Below are 23,013 nucleotides of genomic sequence, written 5' to 3' on the forward strand. Positions count from 1 at the left end.
TCTAAGCCACATACCCTAGAGTTACTAAGGGCCAGATGTAGCAACTTTGCAAATTGCGACTTGCAATTTGCGAGTCCGAGCGACTCGCAAATTGCAACTCGCAATTTGCAATGCAGAACGGTGTCTCAGACACCGTCTGCGAGTCGCTATGGGGTCGCAAAGACCCACCTCATTAATATTAATGAGGTGGGTCGCAAATTGCGGCCCCATAGCGACTATGGGCACTCACTGATATGGAGGCCTGCTGTAGTCAGCAGACCTCCATGTTCGTGACTGCTTTTAAATAAACCAGTTTTTTTTTTTCAAGTGTAGCCCGTTTTCCTTAAAGAAAAACGAGCTGCACTCGTCATCTTTGGGGAATTTCCATCTTAACTCCACTGTGGGACAGAAACAGTTCAATAAGACACTGGAAGCACAACCATTGTCCTATTGCGAGTCCTTAAACTCAAACCAGGTTAGCACGCAGACAAAGGCATTTAGGGGCATATTTATGAGCCCCTAGCACTACTGGAGCATCACTTTACGTGACGCTCCAATGGCGCTAATCCAGTGCTTAATTTGTAAATAAAAAGGTGCCGGTGCCCAAAGCCCTCCTCTTAAACAAGCGGCTGCTGCAATTAAATGTGTGAACACATAATACTGAGGCATTGTAATCCTGAAGCCATCTCGGGCCTCTTTAATCCACATAAAGCCACTCCCTGCCCCTTCAGCTCACTCTTGCAGCTTTCTACTTTCTCCCTATGTGATGCTTTTTCATTTTTCCCTTCCTCACAGTTATCTGTGTCAAAGGGGCGTGCAATGGGTGTTGCTATGGGCATTTCACAGCAACACCCATTGCATTTTGACGCTGCCTCAGATTTACAAGATTTCGTAAACCTGAGGCAGCCCCACCATCTAATGCCACACTCAGGGGTGGCGTTAGCAAGACACAACGAGGAGGAACGCTTTTATTCGCCCTCGTTTTTTGTTTTTTTGCATAGAAAGAGAAAAATGCCAGACATTATTGTTTATGTGCGGGAAGGTGTCCCTTCTTGCACATAAACAATCATTTGAAAATGACGCTTTGGCACTTCTGTGCATACAGAAGTGCCAAAGTGCCATTAATGATTGTTTATGTGCGGGAAGGAACACCTTCCCGCACATAAACAATCACGCCCCTCAACGCAGACATCCTTGCACAATGGTGCAAGGATGCCTGCAATGGCAGCTAAATTTAGCGCCAGCACAAGGAACAACACAGAGGTGCGTCGTATTCACTTAAATACGGTGCATTCTTGCGTTTTGAAAATGACGGAGCGTGGCGCTGCCAATTGGCGTAGCATGGAGCTCCATCATCGTCCCATAAATATGGGCCTTAATCGTCCTGAGGCAGTGGCTCACCCACCATAAGCTGTGTCCAATTTGTCACGTAAACCACACTTATATTCCCCCCCCCCCGAGTCAATTCCATATATTATTGTTCTGGACCAACTCCCCATCTTGGTGGGTGGGGAAATTGAAAGGGATGGGTATTTAAAACAGAAAGTGGTACATTGGTTTGCCGTCAACATGGGGAGGCTAAGAGATATATCTTCTGAGATCTTGATAGTCATGTGGGTGGCGTGCATTGGGTTTCGCGGAGTACTTCCTGATATGGATTGTGTGGTTTTAAATACTGGGTCTCCTGGTCTCGTGAGGCAGCTATTATGTTCCTTAAAAGGCCCATTGGATTCTTATCGCCGCATAGGGGCGTTGCCCTTAGGTTATTTTTATGCACCTTGGCTGACCCCACAGAGGGTCTCAATGGCTAGCCCTGGGTTACATTCTTAACTGTCACCCCCCCTTGAAAGTTGCCCCAATTGCATTTAAATAATAGTTTTTCTCCCTTGATTAATCTTGAGGAGAACGATTGACTTCCACATACTTTAGATCCTGATGACCCCATTATAAGTTCACTGCTAGATCTTGACTACTCCCCGGTGAGGGTTCTCCCTTCCTTTGCATCAACGGAAAGCCTTGAGATCCCAGGATCAGGGAAGGAAGTCCCTATGGCCTCTACTGCTGGGAATTTAATGTATTGTCTTAGAATGTTGCAGGGATTCGGTCCAAATTGGGCAGTCAGGATTGGCAGGACTTTGTTGATGTTATGAGATGGTCTGCCTGCAGGAGACTCGGTCAGTGACTGATTTTCATATCAATGGGTACCGTTCTTTATGTACCCCCGGCCTTCCCCACTCCTTCCAGCAGGGCTAAAGGAGGGTTGGCCTGCCTAATTTCACATAATTGTGGTTTTGTAAAGGTGAAGCTTCTGAATTTTTCACCTTTGTTCCAGCTGCTTTAATAACAAGGTTGGTGGATTTTGTGGTGGTTAATTTTTATCACAATATTTTTGATTAATGGAACTTTGGTGTTGCAGATATGTTGAATGAGGCAACTGGGGAGGCAAAATCCTTTTCTCGTCCTATGTGTACCCTGTGGGCTGGAGACTTTAATGGCACAATTTGCGAATTTAGGGCCAGATGTAGAAAACGGTTTGCGAGTCGCAAACGGCGAAAATTGCCGTTTGCGAGTCACAAACCTGAGTTTGCTATGCAGAAATGCATTTTGCGAGTCCGGACCGACTCGCAAAATGCATTTCAGAGTCGCAAATAGGAAGGGGTGTTCCCTTCCTATTTGCGAGTCGCAGTGGTATGCAACTCCATTTGCGACCGCGTAGGAGTCGCAGTTACCATCCACTTGAAGTGGATGGTAACCCACTCGCAAACGGGAAGGGGTCCCCATGGGACCCCTTCCCCTTTGTGACTGGACCCCAAATAATTTTTTCAGGGCAGGTAGTGGTCCAAGGGACCACTACCTGCCCTGAAAAAATACCGAAACAAAAGGTTTCGGATTTTTTTTTAAGTGCAGCTCGTTTTTCTTTAAGGAAAACGGGCTACACTTGAAAAAAAAAACTGCTTTATTTAAAAGCAGTCACGAAAATGGAGGTCTGCTGACTTATTGTGGAGAATATTGGTTTTATTTACAGGACTCTCCTCCTGGCCTTGAGAACTTATACCTACAATATTCCCTAGGCTTAGTTCTAACTTGGTAAGCAGCTCCTTCTTCAAATCAACGATCAGTGACACAATCCTATCACAAGATTTAACCAGAGCACAAATATAGTCAGTGCTAGTTGTTTGTGCGCCGTGACTTGCAATCAATTCGGGTGGTACTGTGAAAACATTCTGAGCATCCGGCTGACTAGGAGGCTTCTTTTTAGCTGATTGTTGTTTGTTTCGACGAAGAATGTTTGGATGGCAGATAATGGATTGAGAACGGGAAGGCGCAGTAGTGACTGCCTGCAAGTCCCCAGCATGAGTCAAACCATCCCCCAGCATTTCGACCACCAAGGCATTAAGGTCATGAGTGTCACTTACGGCAGGCCCAAACTGCCGGCCAACAACGTCTAAATTCAAACCAGTCATTACCTGAACCTGGGCCACAATATTACTCTGCGGATCAGTGGTCAAGTCTATTGTGTCCTCAATAGGCTCCACTGAGGGAGTTACAGCTTTTGCATCAGTCGCTGGCGGGGAGGATCTCCTCACAGCCTTATTCTGATCATCGACCAGCTCAATTTCGTAGTCAAGAACACCCATTACTGTTGGTAAATAATTAGTTATGGTGGACATAGCCATGTTAGTAGACGTCTCTGATATCTTTGTATTAGCAGCCCATGGGCCTTTCAATTTCCTTTTGCCCATGATCTAAATAAATGTAAAAGTATCCCCTGTATTATCTTATTACATATGTGAAGCCAAATGAAAGAGGGGTTGCCAAGCCTTGTCTGGCCATGGACTGGCGCAGACGAGCCAAGTCTTGACCCAGTCTTTGTCTGGGCTGCGGGGACCCGTATCGTGTTCAATAGCTCTCGAACCTTCTCAGGTACAAGAGTCAATTGGGCCGCCTCTTGGGACCCAATGCTTTCTGGGCGATGATGTTGGAGAGCCCCCGAGGTACACTGACAGCAGCCCTTGCTGCTTGGATGTGTATTGCGCTTAATAGCGCTCGGACCTCCTCAGGTGCACAGAGTCAATTGGGCCACCTCCTGGGACCCAATGCTTTCTAGGTGATGATGTCCACAGCCCCCAAGGTACACTGACAGCAGCCCACTTTATTAGTCATTTGTTTGCAACAGTGACCTTCATATTCTTTATAAGCCAGGTTTAGAAAAAAGAGATTTCTGACACTGCACAAGTTTAAATGATGCGGCTTCTCTTGCAACACCGAACTTTAGCCCATATTATCCCTTTAAGCATGTGTATTTGTGTACCGTACTTGTTTTCAGTTTGGGCACAGTGCAGCTCGACATTGCCTTTACTGGGTGCAGTGACAGCTGACATACTGAGTGGTTCATTGCCCTTATTGTAAAAGCAGGTTAGGTTTTTAGGTTTTCCTTTTGAGCTTCAACGCCTAATCTGGAACGTGATATAGCTGGCTCTCAACTCATGTCATCAGGTTTGCTTTCCGTGTAAATGGTAAAAACCTTGATGTATGCTAAGTGTGCTATTTGACTTCTATGTAGCCTCCACACTTTGTAAACAGTCCTGGTTGATTTACAGAAAGTCAACTTGGCCAATGAAAACAGCAGACAGTTACCATTTTTATGGAAATGTTAGAGGCTTTTAGCAGTCCCTCACTGTGCAGAGGTCCAAACTACCAACTATCCATTAAACACGCAAAAAGGTTGGATTCCCAGCAGGGTGCCTCTAAGTAAAAAATGACAGATAATGGGACGGGGTAGAGCATATGCTGGAAAGGAAATGGGAGATAAACCAAGACATTGATAAGGATAGAACTGAATTCGATATGAATAGATCAGAAGATACATGGGAAGTGGTAGGGATGAGAATTATGAGTTAAAATGTTAGAGTGAAGAGGGCACACAAAGAACATGAAAGGGAGGGAGGTAAAACGTGACTGATAGAGTGGCAGAAAGGAAGGACAGAACTGAAGGCGAGAGGAGTGAATTTGAGAACGATGGAAAGAGCCCCGCACACAGAGCCTACATCTGAGGACTGTAATTTATACTGTGCATCTGTGAATCGCAAAGGGCCAGGTTCACAAATTTTATGTGACTACTTGTGTCTTACTTCTTGCTTAAGTGTAACTTCTAAATTTCTTAAAAGTAATAGCCAGCCATGCCCAGGAAAAAGGTCTGTGAGTCGAGTCCGTAACTATCAGCTGGTCAAGGCTGATGATCAGTTTACATTCAACTTGTAGCCCACATTTCCATTCAAATGAATTGATTGTAATAATATCCTTTACGCGTTCCAAGCTGCACATGCCTTGTCAGCTGTCAAGATATACAAAGTGTTACCATTTTAAGCCCACTTAGCACCTTTTCCAATTGCTAATATCTCAAAACAGAGTTCTGAGTCTACATACATTCAGGAGTTCTACATTCATGCCAAGTTTCACATAAATCATTTCAGCGTTTTTTCGGTAGTGGCAAGCAAATCGAATGGGAAAAAAACATCTTTATTTACTCCTAACGTAACTTTTTTCCCTGCAAACATCTGCAAGAAAATTGCAATGCTGGTTTACATAATGTGAGGAGAGTACAAAATGTGATATGGAAGCGTCCACAGGTACCCAAATTATAGGCAAAAAAGTGCCTTTTCAGTGGAAGTGCAAGTGAACCCTTTTTATTTTTCTCCTTATTTTATTACATTTTTACTAGATCCCTAGATTCTTACTTGACTATTGTATTTATTAATTTCAATTATTACTTAATCATTTTAAATTATTTAAAGTTACTGTTTTTTAAAGCTATATGTATTTTATGCCCTTAACCATTTCCCCTTGTTTTTCGAGTGTGTCTGTGTAAAAAGTTTTACATTTTAATACTTGGGCCCATATTTATACTTTTTGAAGCAAACCAGGGCTGGTTTGCGTCTAAAAATGTACCGCTGGCTAACGCCATTCCAATGCACCAGGCAGGTGCCTTATTTATGGATTGACATTAGCCGGCGCTGCGGACTGGTCAGAGGGAAAAAAAATGACTATAACCAGGCAGCGCTGGCGTAGGGAAAAATGGGGGTTGTGCATCCAAAAATGGTGCAAGTCAGGTTAGAGTAAAAAATCATGGCTCTACCCGGACTTGCGCCATTTTTTTATGCACAACCCCATTTGAAATGACTCCTGTCTTAGCAAAGACAGGAGTCGTGCCCCCCTGCCCCTGGGCATGGCCATTGGGCACAGTGGCATGTAGGGGGGCCAAAGTTACCCTGTCCCTGCCCTGACCCAGGCGTTAAAAAATGGTGCACATCTGGCTGGGTGACGTTTTTTAAGGCCTGCCCCCTCCTGTTATACAGGGTATAATCCTTTGCTAAGACAGGAGTCATTTCAAATGGGGTTGTACATAAAAAAATGGCGCAAGTCCGGGTAGAGCCATGATTTTTTACTCTGACATGGGAGTATAAATAAGGCGCACAGGCCTTAAAGTCATTTTTGGGACGGGAACGCCTACCTTGCATGTCATTAACGCAAGGCGGTCTCCCGCATCCAGAAAATGACGCACACAGAGGAATTTTGACGTTCGCGGAGTCGGGTGTCATAGAATAAATATGGTGTAAGGTTTGCGCTGAATTTGCGTCAAAATTTTTGACGCAAATTCGGCACAGAGTATAAATATGCCCCTTAGTACTTACATACTTTAATACTTAAGTTTACTTAACTGAAAAGTAATATCCCATGCTCTGTAGTGACTCTCAGTGTAAATATAGCAAAACTTACCTGCGATGTACTGCATATAGCATAATGTCCTTTTGTACAATTCTGCATACCTGTCAGAGATGACAAAGGGACCATGAGTTTCGAAGATAAGTAGTCCAGAGGAAGCAAGCTGGGGAAAATGGAACGTTCCAGGAGTGTATTGTAATCATTCAGATTTTGGGCCTAATTTAGAGTTTGGTGGAGGGGGTTACTCCGTCACAAATGTGACGGATATCCCGACTGCCTTAATATAGTTTGATTATGTCCTATCAATAACGTAACACAGCGGATGGGATATTCATCACATTTGTGACGGAGTAATTCATCCACCAAACTCTAAATCAAGACCTTTGTTCTAAAGAACCATGTTACTAAATAAGATTATGTTCTCCTTCTGTTTTAATTGTAATTACATTTGATGCTCCATTTGTAATGTTAAAACTCTCTCTTAATAAACAGTGTTACAGTTTGACACAATCCTTTTAAACAGGTAGTTAGTGTTTGACCAACTTCTTCATATTCACAGTGCTAGTGTAACAAAGTTGTTCATCTTTGGTCATCCTTTAACTTGTTCGCTCTGCTGACATGAAAAAGAGTAGAGTCATATAGGTCCTTCGCACAGCAGTCAGCACTGCCCAGCTCCTCATTTCAACATTTCAGACTAGTCAGGGTGTGTTTTTGCAGAGGAGACTCATGTTCAGAGTACCTTGGTAGATGCTCTACTTGGTTCAGTCCAATTAGCGTACTGCACGCAAGTGCTGCTGGAGGTGGGACTCACCATAGTGAGCCCCAGTTCAGCACGAGCGGCCAGTGTCCCCATGTCCAGGTTATGACAGCTAGCAGTTGGTGGCAGATTAATAGTCTTGTGGTAAAGGTCTTCCTGCCAGCCTAGGGCCTGATTTAAAGTTTGGCAGACGGGATACTCTGTCACAAACGGGACAGATAGCCCATCCGCCGTATTGCGATCTCCATTGGCTATTTTTGGGATATGGCAGACGGGACATCTGTCACTTTTGTAATGGAGTAACCCCCTCCGTTAAACTCTAAATCAGGCCCCTAGTGTTTTAACAGTGCTGACAATTGGCCACATCATAGTCATCAGCCCCTTCTGTTACTTCAGCTAATAGGTCAAAGCCTCATAGGACTTGTAGTGTTTCTGTAATTAGTATGGTCCAAAAGGTCCAATCACGCTGCATTGCGCCACTTTGTACATCTGGTGCGGCGTTTTTGGTCATCTAACGGTGACTGAAAAATTAGAACTTGCGGAAGGTCGGCCTTATTACATCTATGATTTGGGCCCGAATTTTGCATCGGTTAATTGCTGATTAAGGCAGCGAGAAGCCCTGTAGACTGAATAGTTAAGTCATTAGTATACATTGTATAAATGTTGTGCTGGAATTAGTTGCAGAGTTATGGCTTTTGATGTAGGACAAACGTGCAAGCAAAGCTAAATTATTTTCTTAAATGATGTGTTTTATTTTCAGTTGAAAGAAAAAAGTCGGGACTGTGATGGCAACGCTGAGTCAATAGAAGAACTCAGAGAGGCTGTTTACTTAGCAGAAGAAGCGTGGCCAGGCATCTCAGATATAATGGTATCCCATCTTGTACAAAGGCTTCAGAGGTAAAATCAACACACACCTTTATAAACAGTGAAGTCAAATGAGTAGGTATGCATTTATCTATGTGGTATTTATGTAACCCGCGCCTATTAAAAAAACAACAACAAAAAAGCAAAGCGCTATACAAACTCTAATGGATATTAAATGCGTCTTTCATCATTGAAGCAGTACTACAAAATTATAGATTTGGAGAGGATTTCACAGTGTAATTCAGGAGTGGCTCCTCCATAAGGGCGGAGGAGCGTCGACTCTCTGCCAGCAGCGGCAGCTGCAAACCTTTTCCACAAAAATGATAATAAATTTGTTTATTATCGTTTTTGGGGAAAAGGGGCGGGTCCACGGGGGTGACGAGCAACGAGGGGGAGTGCTAAGTACTCCCCCTCAGAGCACATGTATGTTTGATCAGCCGTCTTGGGCTGGAGAGAGCCTGCACAGGCTCCCAGTCTGCCTGGGAGCGCCCTGGCTAGGCACTCCCAGCCAATCCTGATGCTGCTCTGAGCAGCCTCAGGATTGGTGGAGGGCAGGCTGGGAGCCTGTTCCTGCAGGTTGTTGGCAGAGAAGAGGAGAGAAGCAGTGCAGTTGTGAAGGCGGTGGCAGCACAGGTACGTTTTTGTTTTTAAATTATTTTTAATTTAATCCCCCCGTTGCGCAAGCCTCGACTGGTGTCATTTGAGGCAAAGTGCCTTCATCATTCTGGAAAGTGGGGGCGCAGTTCATAACGTTATTTGTCAAGTTGACACACAAAAGGAGAGTATCAGGAGTAACTTAACCCCACACCTGCTCCCGTTTTAACTAGAAAACCATAAACACACAAAAAGTGTGGGGTGATGCTGATGGGAACTGGGCTATTAGGCCCTGTTCAAGAAGCGCTTATTGGGCGCGTATTCTCCGGACAAGGAAAGGGTATGAAGAACGGCTGTACGTTGGAGGGAGTTCCCTTTACGGACTAGGTGGTCTCACAGACATTATAGTGTCATGCTTCATCATATGACCACCTAGCCCCACCCAGGTAAGATGATACTACCTGGGCGGACTCAACCTCGTTGTTAAAAGAACTGCAGAGGGAGTGCTGAAATTAGATCTAGCTGGATAATACAAGGGATCCAGGTAAAGAATTGGTGAATTATAATAATAAAATTACCTTACAAATCACCTATTTCGCTGGGGATTTTTAATGTAGGTGTTCGTAGGTAAGTATAAAACCAAGGTAGGGACTCTGTTGAGAATGATGACTCAAGGAGTCTAAAAGAAAGGAACCAACATGTTTGTTGTCTGCACCATCCTTGTTATGGGACTCTTCACTAACTAAAATAATAGCGCAAATGGGAGACGGGACACCCTAATAGAACTGAAGAGGACACAGATAAAAACTATTCTCCACAGCTCTGTCCTGATGGAATACCTGAGTAACAACACAGCTCCAAATGGATTACTTGTAACCACTGAGCCTCGAATCTTCTTAGAAGATAGGGAATTCAGAAAAGATTGGTCACTGATAGCCTGGAAATGCACGCAAGATTGGCTTATCTTGATTATAAAAACAGCAACCAGACTATCTGAAGCCCTTGTAATACAAATCAAGACAGCAGAAAACAATCTAAAAACTGGATTGACAACGGCATCCTTTAAAAAGAACTTAGAAGAAACTAATAAGACCATCAATGAATTTAAAGATTATCTAACCCAACGCAAAATCACAAAATTCCAAAAAGACTTGCAAAAATTCGCATTAGAGAAAGTATACCCATACTCAAAGGAAGATTATGTCACCAAATCTTCCCTACCATCCGATACCCCCTCAGGAGAGTACATGAGCTCCGACTCAGACACAGACCCTACACAAACATCAAGGCCAAGACGTGGACGACGTGGTACCCCTAGGAATAGATGGAATCATCCACACTTTGTTTCCCAGTTTCCCCCGTTAAATACGCAGTCATGGGGATGGCCTCCCCAATATGGGCCACCCACACAATTCCAACCCCCATTATATCCGGTACCACCCACACCCTGGGCTTACCCTAACACTCCTTTTTTAGGAGGAGGCACAGGAAGGAGGTGGGGGAATAGGAGAGGAGTAAGCTGGAAACCAAGAGAGGAACAATCGGACAGCGAGATGCCCAGCACAAGCAAAATATAGCAGTTAGATCAACCATGGTGATCAATCTTAGCCAAAGGACGTTCAAAGACACTGAACTAAAGGCCCTGGAGAAGGGCCTAGGTTTTGTCCCCACACCAAAACTAGATATATTTAAATTGAGACTCTAAATAGCGGGATTCATTTTGAAAATAAGACTTAAGACCTTCTTCCTGGACTGTCCTGGAGACACCACAGGACGAGACAGGAATACTGGGCTACGACATAAATTGAGATTTGCCCCTCCAAGTCACCAAATGTGCCAGAGGTACTTGCCTCTGTGAAGTCAGTAAGTCGAAAAATAGACAACTTATGACAGAATCCCACTGAGGTATTCCAGGAAATAGCGGCTCTACGAGGACTGACTGATGACACCTCGATAACAATAAAACCAGCAGACAAGAGGGGTGCCACAGTAATTATGCCAACGGTCATGTATAATGAAGAGTGCCTACGTCTACTAGAGAACACTCAGCACTATAAAAAACTTTCGGAAGACCCGACAGGAGATCAAAGAAGAAATAGCCTTCCTAACAACCAAAGGCTTAGATAATGGATGGATCACTAAACATGAGGCAGCCTTCCTTAACCAAGACAATCCGAAAATACTATATTTTTACATTCTACCGAAAATACATAAGAACAAGCACCCTCCTCCAGGGTGCCAATAGTATCCGGGATCGGATCTATTCTTGAACCTCTCTCACAATTCTGCGATTGGTTCCTGCAACCATACGTAAAACAAATACCTACATACCTAAAAGATACCAAAGACGTTCTAGTTTTACTAGACACTCTAGAGTTTGACACAGAAAACAAACTTCTGATAATGCTGGACGTTGAGTCCTTGTACACTAACATTCCGCAGGAAGCCACCCTTGAAGTCATTTGCAACCTTCTGAATAACAGCACATGGGACTATATAACACCCCCAGAGTTTGTCTTAGATCTTGCACATACAGCACTCACAAGAAACCTTTTAGAATTTAAAAAAAAATTCTATCTTCAGGTTCATGGGACATCGATGGGCAGTACCTTGGCCCCGAGTCTAGCCTGTCTGTATGTAGATCATTTCGAGAGAGAATTCTTTTTAACTGAAGAAAACCCATACCTTGACCAAATCAAGATATGGAAACATTACAGCGATGACATCCTCCTGATTTTGAAAGGCACAAGGAAGAAGCGACCACCTTTGTGACATGGTTGAATGCTCTAAATCCCTTTTTTAAGATTCACATCAACTGTTGGTAATCCAGAGGTTTCCTTCCTGGACCTCCTCATCTCCGAAAAAGATGAGTTCCTGAAAACAGAAGTCTTTTATAAACCAACTGATAGGAACAACTTACTACAGTTCCAAAGTTTCCACCCACGCTCTCTAAAAGAGAACCTACTGGTGGGCCAATTCTTGCGCCTACGACGTAATTGTACAGAAATAACAGATTATAATAAACACACCAAGATTAAGCTACGGGCTAAAGGATATCCCGCACATCTCACGAGAAGAACAGATAAACGAGCACGCTCAAGTCATGGGGATATACTACTGCAACCTGCGGTAAAAACCAACAACAAAGACAGTATAATTTGTATAACAAACTTTAATCCTGTATCCAATACTGTGAAAAAAATAATCAAAGATGACTGGAAAATCTTAACCTCTGGAGGCCTCCCCTTCCAACCGCCCCTCAACGCCTTCAAGAAAGCTAAAAGCATTCGCGACATGATTATTCACACCCGTCCGCGAGACAGGCCCCCTGTTAACAAACAAGGGACCCTATGGGACCTACCACCACCGAAAGGACACTTTCCCTGTGGTAATTGCAGTGTCTGTCAATTTACAAAGAAGACCCTTAAATTAGAATTGGGCTTGCAGACACCATGGGAACTGAGGAATTTCACCAATTGCAAACAGCAAAAACTTTATTTATATGATTAGGTGCCCCCGCCGACTCATGTATATTGGCATGACCACCAGGAGTGTGGGCACACGCATATGCAAACATTGAAGCACAATCAGATGCAAACAAGTCGCTACCCACCTTACAGAACATTACATTTCTAACAACCACAATCCCAACAATATAGAGTGGTTTGTCATCGATAAACTTAATCATTCAACAATGAACTTGAAGCACAAATTGCTGTTCTATGAACAAAGATGGGTGTGGAGGCTACATATAGACAACATGGGACTGAACGACCATATTCAGTGGTCAGCCCTGTAATCACGACAGTACCTCCACCATCTCATGGTTTCTCTTCTCCCCTCGCCCTACCTCCCCCTCCGTATTTCTCCCTTTCTCTTCTCTGATTTTTCTTCCTTCCCCCTTCATTCCCTTGTCTTTCCGTTTCGTCCTCTTTCCTTTTCCCTCTCTTCTTTCCCACTCCTTTCCCACCCCGCACCCTCTTGTTTTGGCTGTTGTAGTTTGTTACCCCCTCTTCCCCCCCTCTTATTTTGCTGGTTCCTTGTCTTGATGTTTCTCTCTTTTTTCTCTCTTTCTCTCCCCCGGCCGCCCCCCCATCTCGCTCACTTTCAATGGGCCCTTGTTCCCTGTGTCCTTTTTTGTCTTTCTTTTTGTCCTTCCCTTGTTATTCCTTTCTCTTGTTCCCTCTTCTTTTTCTCCTTCCTTTTTCCATAACCTACATCCCCTGACACAAACCCCGCCCACCCCCACCAACCCTCCCCACCTCCCACCAACCCCCCCCACCTCCCACCAACCATCCGCCCACCCCCTCCCATGAATGGGTGTCCGCCTGGTTTTCTGGCTGTTTTCTGGTGATTTCCATCTCTTTAGTCTATTTTCGTGTCTCCCCTCCCCCTCTCGTCCTCTTGCTCTTTTTTCCTTCCCCCATCCTTTCTTTTTCCTACCTCCCCCCCCCCCCTCTTTGTCCCGTCCCTCTTGCTTCTTATCACTGGAGCACAACCCCGCGTGCCAGACCGCGTGAGTCCGCTCCTCTTAGCGGAGCACGCGTTCAGCCCGGTTGCAACGGCAACCATTAAACAAACGAAGCTCGGAGGCCAGGGACTTCTCTTCCCGGCGCTCCGAGCTTTGGCTAGACGCACGGTGTCACGTCAGACCACGCGACTCCGCTCCTCTTAGCGGAGCGAGCGATCGGCCCGGTTGCGATGGCAACCATTAAACAAACGAAGCTCGGAGGCCAGGGACTTCATTTCCCGGCATTCCAAGCTTTGGCTAGATGCACTGCTTCACGCCATTTCCGCTGCAACAGCCTCTCTACGGCGAGAGGACGTCGAAGCAATTACTGATCATACCAGCTGTACGATTTTAACTAATTGGCATCTATTAGGTTCATAAATCCCCAGTGCTCGCGCATTGCAACAGTCAAGTGGCTGGATTTCGGACTGTAGGTGCTTCTATCGGCTGCATCCTTTGGAGTTTTAAGTTAACTTGGATCCCCTTAAGAGGGGGCTCCCCTTTGATTTTCCTATTACTGAATAGTGTCTACTACCCTAGACCATCTTTTCTCACCGGAGATTAGTACTCCACAAGGCTAATTGTGCTTATTGGTCCACCAACTATATTATTGTCATTTTGGTCTTTTGTATATCTAAGATATGCACTAATCTAGGCTATTGTGTAGCAACCCAGCTGTCCCACTAACGCTGGTTCCTTCTCTACTATTTGCTTACCTGCCATGGCCTTCCATTAGCACTTCGCACTTTTAGGTTTAATGCTACTTGTCTTTCACAGAGTGTAACTATAAGGGGCAACCCCCCTCCGTTATAATCCAGACCAGAGGCGTACCGCCTTTGCTCCCAGGGTAAGTCCAAAACCTTTAGGCCAGCCTGCCTCTTGGTCCTTAGTTTCTCCTGCATGCGTTTGTGTGTGATACCCATGGCATGTTTCAGACACCTTTGTGTGCTGTGTGTTTTTGATTGAAGTGGCACTATTTTTTCATCACATTTCTCTTTATTCTTCTTGTGGGCCTCCCCTCTAAAAAAGAGACTCAGGTTGGCCCCTCATATATATTTAATTTCTATTCAACTTGAGCACTTATTATCGAGCGTGTAGCCACGCTCTTTGTCCTTCAGGGATCCCAGACCCTGATGAACGCCCCAGACCTTCCAGCTCTTAGTGCGGGCAGAAACATGTCTTTGTGATGCTGTGTACAAGGAATCTTCTCATATTGTTACCAGTTTGACAGTCAGCAATATACCTGTGATAGCGGATAGCGACTGCACATCTGCAGTCATATTTAAATGGGTCCGCAGTATGCCTAGTGGAGTGAAGTCTGGCTGTTTGGTCTTCAGTGTTGCCTTCTACCTCTCTTCTCTCACACATGGCCCTCACCTAGAAATAGAAACAGCACTTCCAGGCCAAGCTGAACCAGCTTTCCCATGTGTCCGTCTCCTTTTCTCAAACCTCCTGTCACCAATCAGGCATACATCAGTTTTCCAGTGTAATTGACACACGTATCAGATTTCTCAATGTACCTGCCCCACTTTTCCACCCATTTTACTAAGTGTGTTTGGACCTCGAGGCAATGATGGCCCTTCTATCACAGGCTTAGGATAAAAAGGCTTTGGCAATCATCCAATAGCAAATGTAGATCTGTTCTCAGAAATCTTTTTTCCAGAGCAGGGAAGATGAGCAATTGTTCACATTACCTAGAACCATACTGCCACATGCTTGGCCCATATCAGTATGTAGGCAATTCTTGCACAATTGTTTCTTGTCTAAAATAGAGATTCCTGAGCCATTGGTTTTCGCTGAAGGCAGCTCCACTTCAACATTTACTTTGTTATGTCCTCTGATCTTGGATTTTCATAGGGCTGCCAGTTGCAAGATCCAGCTTATGTAGTTGCTGGGAAGATTTCTGCTGAAGGTGGATCTTACACAAGACATCATCCCAGATTCTTTAGTCCGCTTTAGCTGTTACTGCGGGAGGCAGAACACTTTGTTTCAAGGCAAAACTTTTTCTTGAACACAGTGGTCATAAAGATAATACATTTTTTGTTTTAAATCATTCCATCAGGCATTTGCATCTGTCTTTCATATTTCCCATGGTCAAATCTGTTTAGTTATTTTTTTGTACTGTATTACACATACAGTTACAGGAACAGTACCCCGGTGTCCTTTCTTGACTCTAGATGGTCCTGGACCTATAAGTCTTTGGTGCTCCTAGTGACCATACGAGTGAGTGGAGCAGCAGCTACTCTCTGCAGCTTTAGAATGAGTCTGTTATTTTGTTGATCATAGGTTTGACAGTGCCTAAGACGAACCCCCTGAATCCTACTGAGGACAAGTAAGATAACCCTTCTATCTCAGACAAGGACCTAGAAGAACAAAGCACTCTTTCAAATCACTTTGATCCTTATTCTGAAGGAGGCAGCATGTGACATTTAATGAAACTTACCCAACACCAGATTCTGCCTTCTGCTGCCAGAACCCAAGAAGCCAACATCCTGTCAAATGTGATAGCTTGCATTCTGCGTACTTGGACAGAGCTGTGGCACAGCAGTGTGCAGAGGGTAACAAGGAAGACAGCATCATTTGTTTGACTGGTACATATGGCAACAATCAGTTGCATGCCATACTACTACTTCGTTGATGTGTTCCCATTGCACCTGGCATTTTTGACGATTTTGCACCTCACTCCTGAATGGGTCAGTGACGTTTCACGAGATGAGGGCACTTGCAAACTCTTGCAGGATTTAGTGCATATAAGCCCCTCCCACGCAGGTCACAGTGCTTCAAATTCACGATTTCTGAAGCCTGAGAACATCCTGGGAGAACTGTGAGTCGTCACCTAGGACCCAAGTGCATGTGAGCATTAAGGTGGGAGTCAAGTGTGCATTTAACCACTGACATACCCTTGTGTTGTGGCATTTGTGATACCTTGTATCTCTTGCTTCATGATACATCAAACTTGTAGATCTTGATATCTGATATTCGTTGCTGCATTATGTCTTCAGGTTTTGATGTCTTTCGTGCTGGAGATGCAAACGGAATAACCTTAAATGATGATGTTCCCTTGCTTCTTTCCAGGAGGAGCACTCTGTGGAAATGATAGTGCTTCCAAAGTTTTTAACATCCTCCAGCACTTTCCATACAGGGTATCATAGGTCTTCTTCCAAAGAGTGGATGAAAAATGTCTGTATTAGACACATTCAACAGTGGGGTATGTGAAGGTGGCGAAGTGCCCATCAACTTAATTACTATTGGCTCACAGCTGATAGTGATAAATGACTGGGCTTTTTTGACTCAGTAACCATTGATCTAGATCGATGGATGTTCACTAGGAAGTCTTGGCTAGCCTGCAGCGCTCTATGGTACTGCATGCATCATAACCGCTGGCCCACACTGTCACAATAATTAGAGCAAGGAAGAAGGCCACAAAGATGAGAGTGGAAGGACAGACTGGACTCACCCCAAGTATGCAGCGGCTAGAGGAACTCAAGAGCCTTCAATGTTTCTGTAGTTGCGACACGATGGGATATGCATTCTGAGGGATATGTGGGGGTTCAAAGCTCCTGAAACCGTTCAGCCTCTGGGAATCGAGTTTGGTATCAAAGACTCAGCAATATATTGATATCTGCGCTTCCAGCATGCACTACAAGTATTAATTAAGGGAGAAGTTGATATCCCATATGGGGCATTAGCCATGGGTTGTTAAAAAAAAATCAGGTAAAGTCACCTGCCATGGAGGGTGCCGGCAAGTTGGCACTTTCTACCTCATCATTTGCCTTTGCCCTGATTATAGACATGACCAAAAATATGTTCTCTGACTTATATGTTTGCATTGCGGGCTCGCAGATTGCTAAAGTAATTGATGCATATTTTGGGAAAAAATAATCAATATATTTAAAAATAATTATATGAGATTATTTGATGATGTTGTGCTGAGGTAATCCAGATTCTTTAACTCAGGATTCAGTTTTGCACTTCAGAAAAAACCACTGCATAATGATTATGTTCTTTTGAAATAATCAGTGACACAGGAAGACATTAAAATTTTTTATAAAAACAGTGTGGAACAATTGTAAAAATAATAATAGCAAATTCCGCTTTATCTGAAATGCATGCAAAAAGCTTATCAATAGAACGCATGCAGTGATAAAAATGTCATAAATGTAGTCTACACTTGATAGAAGTTGCAAGAGAGTAAAATGATATAAAAAACAGTTGGATTTAGTTTTCTCATTAGGGCTGTGAAAAAAACAAAGGCAAAAACATTAATGTAAAGCTGGGAAAATGCATTTGGTGGAAAGTGTTTAGTCCAGATTCCGCTTTCGGATATAAAGACGCATACTTCGGATTGTCATTTTTCTGTGGTTTATGTAAAAATAATTTATGTTAGAGGTGGGTTTCTCACATCAAAATGAAATGAAGTTATGTGACTGTGAGGTTTAATTATTTTGTGATTTGAGTGAAGCAAATTAAATATTTGAATTTGCTATGTATGTAAATGACTAATACACTATTGATTAGGCTCAGATCTGGGTTAAAAAAGGAGTTCTAGGTAATCCCTTAGTGGATATTATGCCATTTTCCCTATCCCATTCCACGTTATGTGCCATGCATTGGGGAGTTATGGGTGCAGATGATCTTGCCAATGGTTTCTTCCGTGTGTCTTGGCCCGTTCTCTAATTCCACATGCAACAGTCAGAAACTGAGAGCTAATTGTGCAAAGAACTCTGATTTTAAAAAACAGGTGCAGACACCATGGGGCAGATTTAAGGAAAGTCCAGTGCAGCCCCACTTTCCTTGCACCTCTTAGCTCCACCCCTTCAGCCATGTGTGCGCCGTATTCAAAATATGGCGCACCATGGCCCAGGGTAGGGGGCAATAGCGTAATTTATTTTTTTAATGCTATTGATGTACTCTGCAGTGGTAGTGCCAAAATTTTGCCGCTACTCCTGTAGAGTACATAGGGCCCCATTATAAATGATGGTATGCCAGCTCTGAGTAGGCGTTAAGGGGCATATTTATACTCTGTTTGCGCCGAATGTGCGTCAAACATTTTGACTCACATTCGGCGCAAACCATACACCATATTTAAATTTTGACACCTGATCCCGCGGACCTCAAAATTCCTCTGTGTGCGTCATTTTTAATGACATTTCAGTGGGGGTTGTGCGTCAAAAAATGGCGTAAGTCCGGTTTGAGGCATGATTTTTAACGTCATTCCTTAAATAAGGTGCCCTCATGGTCCGTAGGAATGGCGTTAGCCGGCGGTAACATTTTTGACCAGCGCTGGCGCTGGTTTGTGTCAAAAAGTATAAATATGGGCCTAAAAGTGCCAAAATAAATGGCGCAAGGAAATCTCTTAGGGGAACGCCCTCCTTGCATACATTATGCCTTGCGCTGGCATAATGTGGTGCAAGGGTTTACAAAGTGGTGCAATGCATGCATTGCGCCAGTTTGTAAATATGGCGCAGGGAAAATGCCACTTTAGCACCGTCTTAGCGTAAAGAAAATGGCGCTATGGCGGCGCTAAGGTGGCGCTAGGGGCTCTTAAATCTGCCTCTATTTGTTCCCAAGTTTACAATTTTGACAGAATAGATCCTGTAGGACTAGGGCCTGAGGGGTGGATCCCTAACCAAGCCAGGGACAAATGATTGCTGCCTCATCTGCCCTTTGGGTTTGGGATAGGAGTGATAGGTCTTTTCCTCTGCCTGCCAGTATTATATAGCAGTATCTGCTTTGTGATTGGAGAGATGCGTGAGAGAGCAGTTTTTTAAAGAGTTTTGTAGTGTGTCTGTATGTTGTACTTTCTTTTTTTTGTGTCCAACTATTTTCCAGTTATCATTCTCCTCCCTTTAGCTTTTAGTTAAATTTCTATTCTATTTCTTAGCCTCCGATTGACAGATTTCCTGAAGAATCCTATTTGATTATAAATCTCCTTTCATGATGTAATCATCGCACATTGCACCACACCTCCAGATTCTACCAAAAATCAATTACATTTTCCAAGTTCTGTGCAAACAGCTTGACCTGATGCCTTCATGCATGTTTAGTGAAGGTTAAAAGGTGCCGGGGGTCGTGACTAGGCACCGAAGCAATGAAGCGTCCCTTTAGATAGGGCCGGTGGAGCTCTCAGAGCCATCCTGAGCCTTTAATGCAGACTAGGGTGGCATGCCCGGTAGCTGGAGGTGCCGCAGTAGAGTGGGCACCTCCTAATTGTCCCCTGGGAAGCCATATTGCTTGGGGCAGCTGCCATCCGGAGATCGAGCCTGCGTCCGGGTGAGGGCTCCAAGATGGCAGCGCCCTGGAGAAGTCGCATTTGAGAGCGAAGTGCCTGCAGCAGTGGAGACCGGCAACAGAAGGGATCACTGTGCTCCCACGGCTCTCCCCAAGATTAATGCAGTAGCCCACAAGCTGGGAGAAGAGCTCTGGTGGCCTGTAGGGCCGATAGACGCCGAGGTGTGGCTCACGCTCGTGGAGCCCAAGAGCACCGCCCGGGGCTCCGGCCTTCGGGCAGACTTGAACTGGAGAGGCCTGTGAGGCGCACGAGGAGGGGAGTGCTGGAAAGTCAAGGAAGCCCAGTAGGCAACAATTCCTACATCATAGGAGGTGAGAGGGAGATGGAGGCCGCAAATACCGAGAGCACCTAATGTGGGCCTGGCCTCCTTCACTGATATTGGCCCCCAGACCTGATATTACTGTGAGAACTGCATTGCGAGAGACTGGCACGCAATCCCAAATGGGCCCTGCCAGCGGTGCACAGAAGTTGATCAGTGGGTGCTCAAAAAAACTCACAGGAAGCATTCAGGCCTACCTCTTCTCGGAAGTATATTTGACTGCCCTGAACCCATAGGTGGAGGTACCAGGCATGCAGGAACTCAAGAGAAACTCCGATCAGCCACTGAAGGGTGCATTCCCTCAGTTGAACTTTCCACCCAATTTCTAGTGCTCCCACGACACGCCATCGGAGAGCCCGGAGCCTGAAACGTTTTTGGGCGTTTTTGGGAGTGCATTTTAAACTAATACTGACCCCGGCGATGGACTGCTGGGTCCCTTTGTTCTCACCATACTAGCGTCCCTAGGAGGCACATCCCGAAAATCACAAAAACGCTAACAGCAGGGCACACAAGGACAGAGGGGGTGAAGGACTTAACGATTTAGAGGACACAAAGACCTGCATCAGTACAAACTATCCATAACCAGGGCTGCCCTGGATTCTTGAGTGTCTCGCACCACTTCGGTAACCCATTCTTCGTCCTCAGAGACACGGGGAGGAGAACGCAGGAGCAGGCTTTCCTCACCATTCCCTGTGGTCAAGAGGGCTGCCTAAAAGAAGAGGAACTGATACCCAGAGAACCTTATACTCCAGTTACAGCAGTCACCTTGAGAAAAACTGCGAAAAAAAGGACACCATACTACCTAATGAAGAGGCTCTGAGTACGGCAGTGGAACCCTCACAAGGCCCAGCCCTCCATGATAACTTGCAAGCCATAACAGCCTCTAGAAAAGCCCTTGAAACAAAAATAGATGCTCTGGGAACTGAATTGAGCCTACTCAGAGATGACCACCATTGTCTTGTGGAACGGATTACTGCTACAGAAAGCGAACTCGTTGGGATACCCCCTGCAGTCACAGAGGTGACGTACCACCTGACCACAATGGAGACCCAGATCCAGGCTCTGTAGCTCTGCGCTGAAGATGCCAAAAATAGGTCACACTGCAGCAAAATTCAGATAGTAGGCTTACCAAAACAGACAGAAGGAGACAACATGCCAACCTATCTGGAGACTCTTGTTTGATCGGAATTACCCCAGGAGGGGCTATCACCTTTCCTTGCCCTGGAAAGAGCCCACCGAGTGCTGGCACAACTGCTGCCCCCTGGGGTGCCGCTGCAGCCCATGGCGGCAAAACTCCTGTTTTGTAAAGCTCAAGAATATAGCCCCAGGGGTGACCTACTAGTAAGCAACTGCAAAGTGAAAAAGTTCCCAGACTTCCTCGAGAGGTCCAGAAGCATTGTTCTACCTGTAATGAAGCCAAAAAGCATCTCCACCCAACAGGGTTGCAGTACAGAATGATGTTTCTAGCTCAACTCAGATTTGTGATCCCTAAGGGAGCCCAGTTCTTCCAACATCCCTCCCCCCATCAGAGTCGGACCTAACATCTAGCATCTCAAATACCTCAAGTACCCTTTTGCCACACATCACACCCAGAACGGCTGATGACATTAAGTGATAGTTCGATCTGTTGTACCAGACGTTTTGAATACTAACCTGCTTCCCTGACAGTTCTGCTTACACCCTATAGTGGGCCGTACTCTAACGCACACAATTGGCTCTCTCCAGTGCTGCATGGTTTTGTATGATAAAAGGATACCTGATGGGGCTCACACGTTTGTGTACCACCCCTACTTTCTAATGCATGGTTTGCAGGATGGCCCGCATACTATGGTTGCCCATAAATTCGTTTGGATGAAGGGCCCTGCCCAACTTGTCTAGGGGGACGGGAAATGGTTGGGAGTTTGTAGTTTGTTAAGTTGGGGACATAGGAGTTGCATAGGTCTGTGTAACTATTGAATTAGCTTCAGAAACCTCTGGACAATTGCTGGGGAGGGAAGGAAAGGGGAGGGGAGGGCATAGTTATGTCTCATGACTCATGCCTCATGAGTCATGCCTCATGACTGTTACATCGGTTTATAATGTCCACTCCTGGAATATTAGTGGTATGCACATAATGTCAAAGAGGTACAATGTAATATCCTTTTGCATAGGAGTGGCATCCATATAGCACTCCTTCAGGAGACTCACCTCACTGCTAAGTAAGGGTTGGCGCTCCAGCGCAGATGGCAGGGCCAGGCCTATTACACTAGCTATTTTGCCTTTGTAAGGGGCATACTAATATGGGTACAAGCTGGAGTCCCATTTCAATATATCATTCATCTTGTAGACCCTGAAGGGAGATACATAGTAGTGAGAGGAACGCTCAAGGGCAGAGACCTTACATTGATTTATATATATGCACCTAACACAGACTAAGGGGGTCATTCCAACCCTGGCGGTCATCGACCGCTAGGGTGGATGACCACGGAAGCACCGCCAACAGGCTGGCGGTGCTTCCCTGCCCATTCTGACCGCGGCGGTAAAGCCGCAGTCAGAAAAGGGGATCCGGCGGTTTCCCGCCGGATTTCCCCTGTCTGGGCTGAATCTCCATGGCGGCGTGGAGATTCCGACCCCCTTCCCGCCACCCTGTTTCTGGCGGTTTTTACAGCCAGGAACAGGATGGCAGGAACGGGTGCCGTGGGGGCCCCTGGGGGCCCCTGCACTGCCCATGCCACTGGCATGGGCAGTGCAGGGGCCCCCTAACAGGGCCCCAGCATGATTTTCACTGTCTGCATAGCAGACAGTGAAAATCGCGACGGGTGCAACTGCACCCGTCGCACCCCTGCAACACCGCCGGCTCCATTCGGAGCCGGCTTCTATGTTGCAGGGCCTTTCCCGCTGGGCCGGCGGGTGCTCCTTTGGCGGGCGCCCGCCGGCCCAGCGGGAAAGCCAGAATGGCCTCCGCGGTCTTTTGACCGCGGAGCGGCCAAATGGCG

General features: G+C 45.4%; 1 protein-coding gene across 1 annotated transcript in view; it reads left to right on the plus strand.

Moving 5' to 3' along the window:
- STK24 (serine/threonine kinase 24) overlaps positions 1-23,013 on the plus strand; it is a 665,456-nt gene that overhangs the window by 617,673 nt on the left and 24,770 nt on the right. The window contains exon 10 of the mRNA XM_069205177.1: positions 8,220-8,356. Within this exon, the coding sequence (XP_069061278.1) occupies positions 8,220-8,356 (137 nt within the window). The remainder of the gene's footprint in view (positions 1-8,219; positions 8,357-23,013) is intronic.

Source organism: Pleurodeles waltl, chromosome 8 (genome assembly GCF_031143425.1).
Source record: "Pleurodeles waltl isolate 20211129_DDA chromosome 8, aPleWal1.hap1.20221129, whole genome shotgun sequence".
Lineage (NCBI taxonomy): Eukaryota > Metazoa > Chordata > Amphibia > Caudata > Salamandridae > Pleurodeles > Pleurodeles waltl.